Source organism: Chlamydotis macqueenii, chromosome 11 (assembly GCF_036417535.1).
Source record: "Chlamydotis macqueenii isolate bChlMac1 chromosome 11, bChlMac1.mat, whole genome shotgun sequence".
NCBI lineage: Eukaryota > Metazoa > Chordata > Aves > Otidiformes > Otididae > Chlamydotis > Chlamydotis macqueenii.
In genome coordinates this window covers 12,371,307-12,388,049 of record NC_141566.1, presented here as the reverse complement: position 1 = coordinate 12,388,049, position 16,743 = coordinate 12,371,307, and the positions used below count along the sequence as shown (strand labels likewise).

General features: G+C 52.6%; 2 protein-coding genes across 6 annotated transcripts in view; one reads left to right on the top strand and one right to left on the bottom strand.

The window, feature by feature from the left end:
* Positions 1-537: 537 nt before the first annotated feature.
* FUNDC2 (FUN14 domain containing 2) lies at positions 538-7,722 on the bottom strand. The gene is made up of 5 exons (XM_086756770.1): positions 7,631-7,722; positions 6,930-7,080; positions 5,514-5,589; positions 4,187-4,321; positions 538-3,564 (listed from the first exon to the last, which is right to left on the bottom strand). The coding sequence occupies exons 1-5, from the start codon at positions 7,647-7,649 to the stop codon at positions 3,487-3,489; spliced, it is 459 nt and encodes a 152-aa protein (XP_086612896.1). The 5' UTR covers positions 7,650-7,722; the 3' UTR covers positions 538-3,486.
* Positions 7,723-16,607: 8,885 nt separating this feature from the next.
* The window catches only part of F8 (coagulation factor VIII), a 28,080-nt gene continuing 27,944 nt past the window's right edge, over positions 16,608-16,743 (top strand). For 4 of the 5 annotated variants that reach the window (XM_086756165.1, XM_086756169.1, XM_086756166.1 and 1 more), the window contains exon 1: positions 16,609-16,657. In XM_086756165.1, coding sequence (XP_086612291.1) covers positions 16,614-16,657 — 44 coding nt within the window. In that variant the 5' untranslated portion in view covers positions 16,609-16,613. Of the gene's footprint in view, positions 16,658-16,743 lie in introns of all 5 variants that reach the window. The other variant, XM_086756168.1, reaches the window with a different exon arrangement.

Below are 16,743 nucleotides of genomic sequence, written 5' to 3'. Positions count from 1 at the left end.
CAGCGCTAGCCTTCCCCTCCCCCGCAAAAGAACCCCTTAAGACCAAATAGGGATTTTAGTATTCTTGAGAAGTAGGGGAAAGTGATGACAATGTTGTGAAGCAGCTCGAACACTTCACAAGTAGCTCATTTTTCCCTTTTGCCCTATCTAAGCAGAAGCAGTGGAAAGAAAGTCACTAACAGATGGAAAAAAATATTTAGGATTCTGTTGTGCCCATTAAAACCAAAGCCTCATTTTCATGTCCATTTCTATTCGGGTGGAGCAAACTTGCTCCGCAGGGAGGCTCTGAAGCCAGGCTGGCGGCACCCCTGCCCCAGAAGCATCCCACCTTTTTGGGAACATGGGTGATTGGTGCCAGGATCATCAAGGAGAGGGATTTATTAAGGCAGCCCATGGTTACCCACAGAGAAGAGGGAAGGCTGGTGGCCTCATGCTACCAGACTGGCTGTAACCGCTCCCGTGAGTCAAACGCAACACGCAGGGTAAGACAAAACCATGCTGGTTCCCAAGAAGTCAACAGATCTCACACATAGAAGCTATTAGAGCAAAACTGTTTAATAAAATATCACTTCAACAAGCATTTACATACACTATATAAAAACACTTTAAAAGCCTAGTGTGTTTTAAACCTTTTCATACTGGAACAGACACCAGAAGTTTTTGAAACAAGACCAGAAGAAGCAGAGGCAAGGAGCAGAGGAACACCTCAACATGGCTCCTGGAAATGCATTCCCACAGACGTTGACTGAGCATCAAAGCTTCTAGTGTGGGCCCACAGCATCAAATGGTGCCAGCCATGAGCCCCACACTGGCACACCAAAAAGATCTGCCAGATGCTGAGGTCCTCATCCGTTCCCTGCCTGCATTCACATCAAACTCAATATGAATTTGTCATTTGTTTCCCCTTCCAGCAGCAACTGAGGTGTTTTAGCTCCCTCTCTGACCATTTCTCTCCATAGCAGCAAGTCAGGACCCTATGGAGCAAAACCCAGTACACCCTTCCATGGGACTGGGCAGAAGTAACGACTTATTTGAGCCTAACATCCCTAAGGTCTGTTAATGATTTCGTTTGAGCTTTGTCATCAGAGAATGACAAAAATTACTACTTCTGAGATGCACTAATGTTATGTAGCACACAGGCAGAGAGGCAGCAACACTGTTTTCCTACAGGAACAAGAGATACCCTGCAATATAAATGTTACCAATTCATGCACATTCAGCCCTGCAGGGTTCCTAGCAAAAAAAACCAAAACAAATCAAAACATCAACAACTACAACAAAAAACAAAACTAAAAAAAATAAAAAATAAAAAATCACCACCATCATCTGTCACTCCACTCCCGAATATGAATTTAATGAAGAACTATTTGCTGCATCACATCACTCCTGCAGTCCTGGATGGCTTTTAGGAAGACCATCATTAAAAAGATGTGAGCCCAGCTGCTCTTTCATTCTCCTTGGCCATGTACGGCAGGACAGGAGCAAAGATACCAACTTCTGTTTCCCAATTATCTGCAGCCTCTTTTCAGATCCTGAAGGTGAAAAAACCTCAGCTAAATCAATGTGCTGCTACACTGATGCTTCAATCAACAGAGCTGAAACAAAATTAACAATTGAAAGTGCTCAGCCCAAAGCCTCTGGTGGAAGAACCCACCATTCCAGCTCTTCCAGCAGCTCTCAGGGAAGATCTCCACTTACAGCCATACTGAGAGCAGCAGCGGATGATCAGAAAGGCCTTACACAGCACTGGTGATGCGGTGCAGAGGCTGAGCCACGTGCTGCATCCCCAGATCACCCATACGTGTCATTATTCACTTGCATGTTTCCCATTGAAGGATGGGCTGATTTTCACACAAAAAAAAACATTCTTGGCAAGAACCCCTGCATGTACCTGCTGGAGGACATCACCCTGCCGTAATGCAAGTCTCCACACTCTGGAAAGACGTAATGCCAGCCCCAGCACAGCCAGTGTAGAACACCTCTAAGGGACTTTTTTTTTAAAAAAAAAATAATTTCTCTTGTAGGTTAGAGTTCTGCTCTGCACACAGCTGCACTGGGACACTGTCCAAAAACAGCCAAGCTCTGCATCTGGGCTGCCTCACCACCTGCAGGAGAAAGGCTGCAGCTGATGTAATTAAGCAAACAGCTTTTTTTTTTTGGTGAAAATGGTAAATGAAAAGAAGGAAGGAACATAACCAAGTCAGAAAGTATGGAAATGAGCCACTCCCACAAGAGCACAACCTCGTGTTCCCAACAGTTTTGTCATTTCAGTTGCTTGCAGAGACCAGGGAGATGGAGTTCGTGCTCTGCAGAGGCAGGTAAAGGACGGCATCCCAGATTTCACATCCTCCCTCACCACCACTCCAGTAGAACTGGCAACAGGGACCCTGGAACAGTACAATGTACCCTAAACAGGGGTGCATTTCCTGCCTACAATCCTGTCCCACATGGTTACAGCTTTAAGAGCATCACCAATGTCAAAGTGGCCAGAGAAGGTCACGGTAGACCTAGAAACACCAGTCTGAGGCCCAAGGTGATTTACAGTAAGTGGCACAGCTGAAATGCACACTGCCTGCACCAGCTAGCCTGACATAGACATGTCAAGCATGCTGGAAGCCTGTGCACCACAAGAGAGTGCCTCAGCACATTTCAAAGGCTGAGCAGTCAGCTAGCAAGCAAGAAAGGCGCTGTACAGTGCAGAAAGCTTGGTGACTTTCAGAACACATGATGAGGAAAGGACCTGACGGGGAAAGAGCCTGGAGAGTCACCCACGGTGCTCAGTTTCCATCAGCAGTGCCAGTGCTGCAACTCCAGTAAGGTGTATAAATAACAGCAGAAGAGAAGCCACACAACCATCTACGTGCAGTGCAATGGCAGGGGGAGGGCAGGAGAACCCCCAGCACCACATATAGCATGAACATCTTCCTCATTCACCTACCCCAGACACAGCCCAGGCCATCCTCTGACACTTCAGCATCCACCCCAGGACACCTAAGCACATTTTTGATTGCACCCACTATCTCTGTGCAGAGGGAAGGACAGGCTTTCCAGGTTCTGGGACAGAAAATGTGCAAGCTAAAGAGCGGTGAACAGCTGACAGCTGTTGTACACATATACTGGCAGACAAATGTACATGTAACAGCCCTGAGCACCTGGGAGGAAGCACATTTAAAATATTTCTTTGCCACTACATGTTTATGAGGCTGCAACTCATCAGAAAACTGAGGACTGGGCATATTTGGTTGGGAAAGGAAGCACAATGATACACCAGGAGTCATAAGCTTTCAGACCAATCCCAGCACCCTAACAGCTCAGAAAGACGAAAAAGGTGGAAATCAGAAGCACTGTTGTAAGAAATAAGGGCTGGAACCTGTCAGCAGAAGGGACTGAGCCTGTTGGCAACATCCTTTGACTTCTAAGAGAGAGAGAACAACAGCAGAGGAGGACAGTGGAGGCTGGGCATGAAGGGAGAGTCAAGTGCAGTTTCTAGGATGCCATTCCAAGCAGGAATCCTCCAGCAAACCCTCCTGTCAGGATAACATTCTTCTTCAAAAATATAATCACCTAAGCAGGGGAGAGAAGACCCAACAGTGTTCAACAACAGCAGATCACCCACCCACATTCCCCATAAGAAGACATCCCTCAGGCTGTTCTCCAAGATGAGTGATGCTCAGAGAAAGGCCACTGCTTGGGTCTGGGAAAGTATCCTACCTGATGATCTCCCCTTCCCTAACCTCCCCACTGCATGTACAGCTCCTGAACTGATCCAGTCCCAGTGCAACCTGGATCCTCCAAGAGCTGCAGTCCAAGCTTTCTGACAGAAGGGGCTGCTTACTGTGTGTGCTAGACCAGGGTACAGCAGAGTCCAGGGTAACTAGGCCACTCTGCTGCCAGATCTGTTTAGTTTTTGTCAGCCTGGAGAGACACTTCTCTCTACAACCCCAGCATGTTTTCTCCCAACTCAAAGGAATTTGCAGCAACACACGGTGTGCTGGTATCATGCCTAGAAGCCACCCTGGCTATCTCAAATATGCATAGATAGCTTTGCCATCTCTCCAGTTTTGCTGTAATATAAGCATTCCCTCCTTATATTTACAAAATGGAAGACTCATAAGAGCCCAGGAGTCAATCCTATTTTTTGCTGTCCCTCCAGCTAAGCACCTGCACCCTGGGAGAGCTGTCTCACCTCATCCACTCTGCTTTTCACTTCTGTAGACGTTCTGTTACCACTGCTGTGAAATTTCAGTTGCTGCTTGGCTTTGTTCACATCCCGTTCTACTAGCTTCCAGTCCACTTTGATGTATCCTGTGTGATTTGCAATCTAGAGTTTTGTGGGGTGGAAAGTAAGTTCCTGGAGTAAAGTCCTGCATGACCGTGGCCAAACAGACCATGCCCACCCATCTTCCTTGACCACAGCCACCTCCCACACACTCGTCCAGTGGGCTGAGAGAATGGGCACACTACCTTAAAAACTGGAAAAGGACCACCTCTGTAGTTATATTAACTGTCCTGCAACATCTGTCTCCCACAGAAATCTCCTAACAGCAGGACACACATTGCAGCTTAGCCTGTTTCAGCTTCTATTCTCTAATGTAAAGCTGGCATCACCTCCCCCTCACAACTGCCAGACATATCATTAGGACTCTCTGCAGCTATCCTGCTGCTGTGGGTGGACACAGCTATTAATATCCTGTTTCTCTCTAAATATTTTGTCTGGTCAGCACATTTCAGAAGTGAAACTCTTCCGGCTCCAAGCAATCTTTTGGCTTTCAGCAGAACAAGCAGAAGCCAGAAGAGTGAGGAGAATGAATCACACATGAGACAGCGCCTGAGAAGCAAACAAATGAGACTGCTGAGCGAGGCCTGAGAGCTGTTGTGCCTCTTCAGGGATGTACAAGCTAGATGTCCACATCCGAACAGCTCCCCTCAGTGCCAGGGTTCTTAGAAACCAGGAGAAACGACTGAGGACAGAAAGAGATCGCTGTTTCTCTCCTCTACCCCAATGCTTTACAGAGAGCTCCATCTGTGCTGGCCTGACTCCTCAGGTAGCCAGGTTGATAAGTGTATCATAGACACAGACAAAGCCCTTTTGACATCCGGGGCTGTTCCTTCAGGAACACCATCTCCATAGGCACAGGACTAAGTACAGCAGCCAGTTCTGACCAGACAGTCCTGCAGCAGCAGCATGGTTTGCCGCAGCCAAAGGCTGCCTCCTGCTTCACTCGGATGTCCCTGCAGAAACAGCCTTGAGGTGCTTTTGGCCTGGCCTTTGTTAACAGACTCTAAGTGGATAGCATCTTTTGGAAATACTTAAGTTTATGCACACTGATCCTGCTTTGCTGCCACATCTATGTAGCCCCAGGGAACACATGCCCCTGACATCCACAGCCACACAGAGCCCCTGGCAGAGCGGGGAACTGGCCCCACACGTCCCATCAGTTAATGATCACTAGACAGCCCTTCATCCCCACTGGCACAGTTCTCAGAAAGCCTGGCCCACTGTTCATACACACCTGAAGCAGGAAAAAGCCACCTCCCACCGCTGTCGCTGCCAGCTTTCCAACTTTCTGGAAGATGAATCCAGTACACCTACAAATCAACAAGGATCCAGTCAGGAGAATGAGATAACAAACACACACTCCTCAGCATGCTTCCCACAGGCAAGGCTGCCTTTGGCAGTAATTACCCAAGACTCGGAGACAGCCTGACAAATGGTAGAAGAAACCCACGTGCAATCAGAGGGAAAGAGAAAGGATTTGCGCCCAGCCAAAAGTGATGCTTTCTAGCTTTTTACTTCTCACTATCGCATTTCAGCCTTTTGAGTCTTATCTCTTCAACATCAATCTTCTCCCAAAAGAGTAATCAGAAACATGTGATTTCACCAAAATCAACAAGTTATTTTAGCTTTTTTTTTTTTAAACTGGTATTATCTCTGAAGGAAAATTAGGCAGCACATCTATTGCTGCTCCATGATAGATCACAAGGCAAGCTTATTTCTTGCCCAAACAACTGCTTACTTTTCCTTTTCATTTCTCAGAAGAGAAAAAATGCTGAAACAAGCAGACAGCAATTGTCTAAAGCTATACTGGTCTCCAAACGCTCTCAGCATGAAAGATATCACTGCAGCCACCAGAACTCAAGCAAGTGCCACCCCATTACCCAGTCATGCAGCAAAGGACTAGTGTATTGCACCCAAACCAGACTTTACTTTGACCACAGTTCCCTCACCAACATTGCGAACAACACAGCAACCCGCTCTGACCCATTTCTGAATACAGACACTTAGTGAAGATACAAGACAGAGGTGACCAGCCAATATTTTTATCAGAAAACTATGATCTATCATACACTTTTAAATGGTTACCCCTGTGCCAGACAAAGACAACAGGCACAGCAAGAAGCAAAGCACTGTGTTTTCACCAAGTTTTTAAGTCAAACAATGCTGCTGTGGGAAAGAAGTTGCAAATACAGCCACAAGTCAGCAGCCCCAGCACTTGCAACAAGTGACATGAAACCCCAGAAACCATGCCCACAGGCGCAATAAGCCATCTCCACAGGAGGTTTTTGTGCAGATGCCTGAAGCATAATCCACCTTGTTCCAAGAGGCTCACATGTGCCTGTCCTGAATTCAACACCACCACTTTACACCAGAAGTTAAAGAGAATTATCTAATCTCAAAAATTGAAGCTTGATACCATTTTCTTCCCTAAGAGACAGTCTCAGTTCTTCAGCTCCACATTAGAGACAGCTTTTGAGACCTCTCACAGTTCAGCAGAGCATGCCAGGGCACAGTAGGCTGGACACCTGACTTCTCTGAAAGACTGTCAGATGACCTCCCTGCACCTGTCAGTGCGTTCCCAAAAGCCCAGCTAGCGCCCACAGGCATCCTGCCTGCCACAAGTAGCTACTGCAACCCCAGCACATCTTACCATCCCGTGACCCCTCCGATCACCAGCTGTGTGGCTACATTGTATTTCTCAGCACTTGTCCCCGAGCTGGGGGCGAAGACCTTGTGCCACCAGTGCCGGTTCTTGGTGTAGTCCACTAGGTCCAGCATGTTGAACGAGTCCTCCTTTGTACCTGCAGAAACCTGGAGATGCTCAGTGCCAGGATTGCCATCCCACGGGCCTCTGCCAGCTGCCCTGGGCCTCCCCAGGGATATGGGACCTCCACCTAGTCACAGAGCCCTTGGGGCCTGGCACTCCCACCGGGCATTCAGGAACTTCTAGGCCCCAGACTGTCCCTCGAGGGCCTCAGATCTCCCCAAGGCCCCTTAGACCCCCTAGGATCCCAGCCCCGGGACCCCTAGCCCCTCTTTGGTGCTACCGCAGGTCATGCCCCTGAGGAAAGGGCATGGGCTGAGAAGCCCCCTGCCAGGAGCCGCCCCTAGAGCGTCCTGCGGCGGTTCGGGCCCTCAGGGCGTGCCAGGCCCCTGTACCGGCCGCCGTGCGTTGCCAATGGAAACGGCGTCACTCAGGGCACGGGCCCCGCTCTCTGCCGGGGCGGCCGAGCTGGGGGTGCCAGGGACTCCGCGGCCGAGGGCAAGAGGGGGAGGACCCGCCGCCGCCGCCGCCGGCGCCAGCTCGATCCCGATCCCATCCCTGCTCCAGCCCAGCCCAGCCCAGCCCACCTCCGCCCGGCACCGCCATGACTCCGCTGTGCCCCGCTCGCCGCCGCCACCGGGCCGCCGCAAGTACGTGACCACGCTGCGCAAGCGCAGGCCCGCAGCCACCGCCTCACGCAGCTGCGCTCCGCCACGCCCCTGGCGCGTCACCGAGAGAAGGAGCGCGCGCTGGAAGGAGCGGAGGGCGGGCAGCGGCGGGGCGCGCTGCGAAGACTGGGGCACGTGCGTGGGTGTAGAGCGGCCGCAGCGGCGCGGGTGGGCACGCGTCTGGCTCGGCTGTGCGGCCACGAGTGTCCGTCGGTGTGCCTCGCAGAACGACTGGCCCCTGTGCCGGGCTGCCCGGAGAGGCGGCGGGTGCCCCATCCCTGGAAACATTCCAGGCCAGGTTGGACAGGGCTCTGAGCAACCTGATCTAGTTGGGGATGTCCCTGCTTCTTGCAGGGGGGTTGGACTGGGTGACCTTTGAAGGTCCCTTCCACCCCAAACCATTTTATGAAACACAACCTTCCTGGGCAGCTCAGTGCCCTGGCACATGGGCCAGGACTTTATTTCCCGTGTTGGGTCACACAGAGGAGTGGGGCATGTGTGTGGTGGAACCAGGGACTTAGGCTTGTTGGAAGCAGCTTGGAGGGTCTGCTGTGCTGCATCCAGCATGCACACCCAGCTCTGCCCTGATGTGCCCCAGCCTGCCCCTGAGCTGGTTTGGGCAGCCCAGGCATACTGCCTGGCAGGAACACAGTTTATTGTCTCCCCTGAAACAATGATCCCTCCAATTTCTGAGCCATTACTCACTTGAACTCCTGCAGAACAAAAGCTACCTACTTCCCACCAGGGGATGTGGCTGTCCAGGGAGTAGGAAAGCCAGAAAACCTGAGACACAACAGGCAAAAAAAAAGAAGTGATCCTCCTGGAGAGACTGTAAGTGAAGGAGTGTGCTTGACCCTCCTGTGGGGTTAACGGAAACCAGTGCATGAGTGGGAGCAGGAGCAAGGGCAGCATGGGCCAGGTGAGGAAACAGACAATGTTCTGGGAACCAACGGCAGCAGTCTGCCATGCTGGCTGGAACATCCTGCTTGCAAACAGCCCAGCACTTCCTTCCCCCTTGCAGGCAGGCAGGGACGTGTCGGGAGCCGCAGCAGAATTGCAGGTGTTTCCTGTGCTGCCCTGATTAGGGGAAACCAGCTGGAGCAGTGCGTGCACACCCAGACCAAAGCAGCGGGCCAGTGCTTCACTGGACACCGAGGCGTGATGCTTTGCACGCAGTCATCCCATGAGGGCTGGTGGCTGCTGTCCACAGCAGGTTTGGGCCTTGGGACTCAGCCATCTGAGATGTTGAGGGCCAGGCAAGGCACAGATGGAGGGATGGGTGCCATGGGGGTGCAGGAGGAGAGAAGCTGAGTGTCCAGCCCACTGCCCAGCCCTTGAGCCCCAAGGACCCTCTAGACAGGATACTCCAGAGGGCTTTTGCTCTCATAACCACCTGGAGAAGAAGGCTGCCCTCCACAAGGGTTTATTTGTTCTCTGGCAACTGGAAAGCTCCTGTATTTGCTCTCCTGGGCAGCCAAAGCTCCATGGATCCATGGAGCTCAGGATCAGGGCTCCCCTCTCTCCCCGCCACACTCCCAGAGAGCCCTGGTGGTCCAGTTCCCAGCAGATCAGAGCACAGCTCCTGCAGGTGCAGCATGATGACCCTTTGGTGACCCAGTAATCAGATGTAGCTGTTAGCAAGACTGTCGGACAGATTCTACACTGACTACTGAGCAGCCAAGAGCACCATGTCTCCGCTGAATCTCCACCTCGGCTCTAGGCAGGGCTGTCAGTAAGCAGTGCAGCTTCACCTGGGAAAAGAAGATGTGGTGACTGGGGAGGGGATGGCCAATGGGGAGGGATGGCTGGGGCAAGTGTGCACCTGGCAGTAGTGTTTCATCTTGGAAATCCCATCTGAACACAGCTGTCAGGTGGCACTGGGGTGTCCTGCATGTCCAGTACGTGGTGGGCTCCCATCCCAGTGCAAGCATGTGGCCCTGGTTTTGTCTCCCTGCCCTGGCCAAAGGGCTGCCCCCATGCCCTGGGGCCAGGCAGGGTTCCTCTTGTGCCTCTTCCCTGGTGCCAGCTGCACATCTGGTCCCAGGGGCACGCTTTGGCCTGAGAATCTGCAGCATGGCCCCATCTTTCCTGGTACACATGCACTATCAACTAAGGCAGGCACTTGGCTTCCTGCAGCAGGGAAGGAGCTGGCTTGACACGGAGGCTGGAGGGGCTGCAGGGCTAGGGGTTCCTGTGCAACAGGGTCAGGCCCAGCTTGGTATGGAGGGTGGCACAGAGGCTGGCCGGTGCAGCGGCAGAGCCCAGCCTCAGCACCCTGCAGCCATTTGGGCTCCTTGCAAGGCGCCTTCCTGGCAAGCAACCCTGTTCAGCTCAGGAGACACAGGCTCAAAAAGCCATTCCCCAACTCAAAGGCTTCCCCTCCCTCCCAGCACCACCACCACCTCCCAGCCTGTGTGGCCAGGCTGAGCCGCAGCTGGCCATGCACAGGCTTCCAGCAGCCGTGCACGGTCAGGGCAAATGGTACTGGGGAATAACACAGTCAGCAAAACCATGTCCCCCTGGTGAGTCCCCACTTGCGGACTCCCCAAAAATGCTCTGTAAATGGACCCACCATGCCTCTCCAGGCACCTCAGTGAGGCACTGTACCTGGCCATCTTCGCCAAATGGCAGGGTGCCCCATTGAGAGGAAACGTGTCCTCAGTGCACAGGGACCTGGAGGGCTGCAGTGTCCTGGGGCTCCCAAGTTGCTACTCCAGTGGCTCAGCGTGATGTGACTGCGAGGTCACCACAGTGCTACTGCTTTTAGTACAGTGACAAGCAACGTCTGAATTCCCCTTCAACCGACTGGCACTGGTGTCACGCAGCCACGCAGGGACAGCCCCAGTTCAGTGGCTTGGCCAGGGGCATGCTGCAGCTTGCAGAAAGAAATTTGCAGCTCAGCCCTGTCAAAGTGAGAGCGTGGGGATTTTCCTGAGGTTTCTCTCTCTGCCACCATCTCTCTCTCTCTTTTCTCATTTTCTGGAAATGAAACAAACTCGGGCTGTAGGCCTTCTTGCCACTTGGTGTCTACGGTTGGGTGTGAGAACCCTTCTCCTTCACTCATCCCCAGCTGCTGTGGGGACTTTTCAACACAGACCAGCTCTCCCCTAGCCTCTCCTACTTCCGCACCACAAAGGAAGGGGCTTTTTGCTCCCTCCTGCCAGCACCTGGGGTTTCTGCCAGCTGGGTTTAGAGAAGAGGAGGGCAGGCTGAGCAGCCTGGCACCAGGCACAGTACTGTGCTGAGAGCAGCAGTGAGGCCCTGGCTGCCCCTCAAGCTGTTCCTCCTGCCAAGAAGCCCTAATTTTGGACAGTGAATGGATGCAGCCAGCCTGGAGCACAGCAAATGATACAGAGTGGCTGCTCAGGTGATAGAGGCGTTCTCTTTCTTCCTTGCTGCTGCCTTGCAGGTGACTGTGGGCAAGTCCTGCTGCTCCCTGCAGCAGTTTCCCCAGCTGTAAAAGGTGAATAGCTATTCCTGAATGCACCATAATCTCCTCGTTCAACTCTTGCTTGATTTCTGCCCCTTCAGCCAGGATCCTGGTCCATCTTCCCTGATAATCCCTCCTTCTTGCAAGTCTGCACCCCCTCCTGTCACTGCCTAGCCAGCAGGCACCCCTGCCAGCTCCGAGGCTTGGGCTGGGCATGTGGGGACAAGCTGAGCACAGTGCAGGGACACACATGGGTGCTAGCTGTGGCAGCAACTGCAGGCAGCTCAGGGCTCTGCCCCAGCGACAGGTATAGCCTGGGGCTGGGGGGCAGCTGGGTGCGCAGGAGCTTGCTACAGCATCTAGTTTGCCTTTCTTCTTAGCAATGATCGAGAGAGGAGTTTTCTGGGACAATGCTTCTCTTCAACAGCCATTCCTGTGGAGTGCCATTAAATTCCTATTGTTAAATTTAGCCCCTTTTCTGCCTCACCAGGAGCTCTGTCCATGCGAGGATGGTAGGGTCGACAGCACTGAGCACTGGGGGGACGGGTAAGGCACCACTGTGCCCCTTCCCTGTGGCCCCAAGCACAGTGTCTGTGGAGGAGAGACACTTCTTGGGAGTGCAGGGAAAGCTTTGTTCAATATGAACAGCCCTGAGGCTTACTCCAGGAGTTTTTGCAGCAGCCAGGGTGTCTCAGGAGATGAGCTAAGCACAGTGCACAACAGACATTAAAAACCAGACACTCCTTGGGAATGTGACCCCCATCGGCAGGCTGACCCAGCAGCAGCAACCCCCAGAGCAAGCCTGGAGGAGAGCAGTTGCTCTGAGCTTCATTTTATCAGCCAGGGTAATTAGGTTAGGTGACTTATGAAGGTCGTGTGTGTCTGGATGCTGCTCTGGTTTTCCCCAGGCTGCTCTAACACTTGAGAAGCAAGTATCAGATCCTTCAGCAGTAGCCGTGCTAAGCCAGCAGCCATGGGAAGCATCCTCTGGCTAGTGAAACCCCCTAAATACTTGTCCTCCCCAGCTCCTGTAGGCGCAGCCTCCCCAGATGCCCTGTGTCAGAAGCGCGGGTACTCAGAGGTGTTGGTGCTGTCAACCCTGCTGTGCTGCTGCTCCCTTGGGTTCCTGCTGTCTGCAGGTCTGCTGATCTGTGAGTTGCCTGGGGCTGCAGCTCCTCTTTGCTCCATGATTGCTGGGGTGCAGTGGTCGAGCAAGGTCCATCAGGCATTTATCCTCCAGCACGGACCTTTTGTTCCAAAGGAGGGAGTTTTTTTCCCCCAAGGACAGGTGTGGGCTTCTCTCCTGCTACGATTTATCTGTACTAGGGCTAGGGTTTGTCTGTGCTGCTTTTGCAGCAGCCTGGATGGAGACAAAAGCACCAGGAGAGATGCCTTTTTTGGCTGTTCAGTTGGTGGTTTGTTTTAATTTTTTTTCTTCCTGAGATGATGGTGGTCTGAAAAAAAGTAGCTCCCCTAAAGCACCTCTGCCTTGCAGGCTGTTTACATGGGATAAACATATCCCCTGTGACTAAACTCCAGCGCTGACTCCAGAGAGGAGGCTGGAAACCCCCGCAGCATCCTTCACTCCAGCTGTGCAAGGAGGTGCTGGGAAGATGACAGGGATTTCCTGCAGCATTTGGTGAAATGAGTCATCATGGCATTCATCCAGGTGGGCATGGCCGGCAGGCTGGGCAGGAGCCAACCAGCAACGTGCATCTGGCAGCACAGGGAAAAAGCGTGGCAAGCCCACACAGTGGAGGCTTGCTCAGCGCACATCTGTGGAAGAGCAAGGATATGTCCTGCCAACACTCAGGCTGCCATTCCTCTTTCTGAAGCAGCCACACAGCAAAACCGAGCCCTCCCCAGGGCAGGTAGGGTCCAGCTGGGACGCAGGCAGCAGCAAGAGGTGCTCTGGCTCGGAAGCACTGGTTAAAGAGGCCATGCCTGGTCCTTCCACCAGATTGCCGGTGCTACGTGGCACAGCCCGTGTCTTGGTCCCCGCCCTGCGGGTGGCTGCTGCTTCTGAGATACTGCCTGAGAAGTATCCGAGATATTCCTGAGAAGCTGCCAGGAGTCACTCGCTTACTCTCTCACATATACACACATACACCCAAAAAAAAGTCCCAGGCGAGATTAGACGTGGCTTACTTTGTTTTGAGTCATTTTTATCTGCCTCAGCCCCATATTGAGCTGAGAACTGCACAATTCAGGGAAACAACCAGTGCTTTCTGCATGCATGTGGGTCCTTGGCTCTGGCCAAGCAAGTTTCTCTGGGACTTTAGGTGGCAGAAGCCTGTCCTGGCTTCCCCATCACACTTGCACAGGTGGACAGTGCCCTGGCACTGTCTCACAGGGAGGTTTGGGGACGGGCAGATGTGCTCACACTGCTCCTCACTCCAGGCAGGACCAGAATGCCAACGACTCTCTGCAGGTCTCTCAAAGGCACAGCCATCTGCTACTGCCTGGCCCATCCTGGCCTAGCTATGCACCGGCGAACCTGATGCCTTGCAGTGGCACCTGTATGGGTTTGCAGAGCCCTCAGAAGTGCCAGGGCTCCTAGTGCCACACCACTTGCTAGGGCCATGCATGCTCGTGCTGGGGCATGTAGGCTCCCGCTCAGCAAGATGTGCAGGGGGGAGCCGAGCTTCCTGCAGATGCCCGGCTGTCCTCAGCATGCTTCACTCTACACTGGTTCTCGCATGCCTGCACAAAGGTACCCGCTGCATGCAGCGCGCACCAGGATCTGGGCCCCTTCGCTAAGTTATTTCCAAGTGTCCTTCAGTTTCACACTTGGATTCTCCTTCCCACAGCCTTGACTATCTTGATAATACAATTTTTTTTCTGCTCCCATGGGTTAGACCCCGTCTCTCCAATTAACTGTTATGTCTCTGGGTCAGGAACCTGGAGCTGCCTCCCAATAGCTGAAAAAAATAAACCCAGCAACTCAGCACCTGCCAGTGTCACAACCATTAATTTCTGTGTCCAGGCTCCTGCCACTGCAGCCCCCAAGGAAAGCTTTGCCTGATTCCCCTCTGTGATCCCTGGATGTTGTCATCCCACAGTACCTAGGGCATCCCTGCCCCCGTGCTGCCCCATGCAGATGTCCGGTACCCAGAGCTGGAGCACCCCATCTGACAGCCAGCTGCAACCCGCGCATGAGCCCATCCCATGCTGCCACCCTGCAGCTGCCGTCTTCATGGTCATGTTGTCTGCTTGGCGACATTTACTCCATCTGCTTTTTTTTTCTGGAAGAAACACCTTTTCCAGCCTTTCCGGGTCAGCACAATCTCACAGCACCAGGAGATTCCCAGATAGATGACTGGAATAAAGTCATGTCCATGCTGCAGGGGCCACCAATGCCAGAAGTAAAGCCCAGATCTCCCTGGACCTCCAGATAACCCTTTCTCCTCCAGCACTGAACAATATACTTCTACTTCACTGCGCAGGTGGCGCAAAGCACCCAGGGCATCCCCAAATGTGACACACTGCTTGTTTTGCCCCCAAATACTTGCTGAAAAATATGGGCCAGGTTGTTGCTCATCTTCCTCACAAAGAAAAGGAGCCCCAGGCTAGGTGTGGAGCCAGCCACCAGCACACAAGCTGGAGGAAATGTGTTTCTCACTGGCTTTTTGCCTCTCCAGGAGCAGGCTGGGTGGTGCAGGGGGAGCGCTTTCTGGGTCTCCTGCTGCCTCAGCCAGTCCCTGGGTGAGCACAGGAAGAAGTGGGCAGCCCTTTGGTGGCTTGGGGTTTTACACTGGCCAAGGGGGAGTCCCCTCAGGGTGCTCCTTTCTGCTACCATGTGTAACCGGTTTGTAGGATTCCTATGCACAAAGTTCACCCAACATATGATATTTAAAAGCACAACAGTATTTATTGCTCTCTTATAGCCTTGCGTAAGCAGTTACTAGCATAAGCAGTTACAGTTCCTAGCATAAGCAGTTACCAGCGTATTGTTTTCCCTTTATGAGAGTCTTACCGACCCAACTAAGCTGGAGACACCACTGAGCAGGAGGATGATGATCAGCAGGGTCAGAGCAGAGAAGGGAGGTAGGCGCAGCACCTTCTGGGCATCCCCTGTTGTTTGTAGAGTGTGCTCTGTGTCCTTTCTCTCTCCCTCTGCTCCGAGCCGCCTCTGTTTATACCCTCAGCAGATTCAGTGGAAGAGTACTGACCAGGTGTTGGTGCACGCGTGGCCAGCGGCTGCAGCAAGGCTGCCAAGTACGTGCTCTGCTGGCTAACAGCAGTTCCCGGATAGCAGCAACATGCTGCTCAGTAACAACCCTCCTGGCTCCCCTCTCCAAGGTCTCGTTCTCACAGCTGTGTGCAGCTTGTAATTTCCCACAGTGGCCCTACTCGGACCATCACTGAAACCACCGTATGGTCCGTAGTTGGGACACTGTGGTATTCCACAACCTGCACTCTTAAGCTTGTAATTTCCCACAGTGGCCCTACACAGACCATCACTGAAATCCCTCACACACCATGGGAGCCTCAGCCAGACACAACTGTCCAGGATGGTTTTCCCCCTCGAGTTTGGGGCTGCTGTAAGAAGAGAGGTGGGAAGAGAGGTGGTATCAGCAAGGTGGCGAGAACTGGCCCCTCTCTGAGGGAGGACAACAGAGAGCTATCACCAACCCCAAGGACTTTGGGTGCTCCTCTACAGTGAGCCAGTGGGGCTGGGATGCTCAAGATCCTTCCCAGGCTGTGCTGGGCTACATGGGGCATTTGGGAATATGTTCCCTCAGCTCTTACGTCCCGTCCCATCCCTCATCAGATCCACCAGCCCCACACTGAGGATTCACATCTGGGACCCCAAAACACCCATCCCTCCACTATCTCGACCATCTCCTGTGGGATATTTGGAAAGCAATGGACATATAGTGAACAATCCAGACACAATGGGACTGTTTAATCTGTGAGTCAGAGGCCTCTGCAGGCAGCAGACCATCGATGTAGTGGATGGGAATATGAGCAAGTGTATCAATGTACGCGAATGTAGCGAAGTGAGTTATGTGGATGGGAATATGGGTGAATGTATCGAAGTGAACAGGATCTGAGCACAATGGACAAAGCGAGAATATGTGCTGAGAAGCAACAGTATGATGGATAAAGTAAGAAGTACATGACTGTATCCAGTATACATCTTTAACCAATCAAATTATTGCTTTAGGCGTATGGACAGCACATACTAACCAATCAACAAATGGCTTGCATATGAACAGGAACTAAAATATCTATATAATCTGAGCTATTAGGGCAATAAAGTGGCATTTGCTTGATCATATTGGTCGTGTGCAGTGTCCGTGACTTCCGCGTCAACAATCTCCCTCTGTTGCCCAGGCACCAAGACCTGTCACATGGATGCTTCTGCACACACTGGGACTGTCAGCAAAGGGGTCACCACCCTGGTTGCACTTGTGCTGCCCAACAGCATAATTTATCGGATCTTTCTCCACCTCACTCGCCCAGCGGATGCTAGGACCATGCAGGGTGTTCCTCCTCATCTTCCTGCCTTCGTAAGCCAAGGAAGAATCACATGCCTGCATGTGTGCATGAGCACGTGTGTGCATGGGGGGGCTGTGGGGAGGCATGGGGGCGAGAT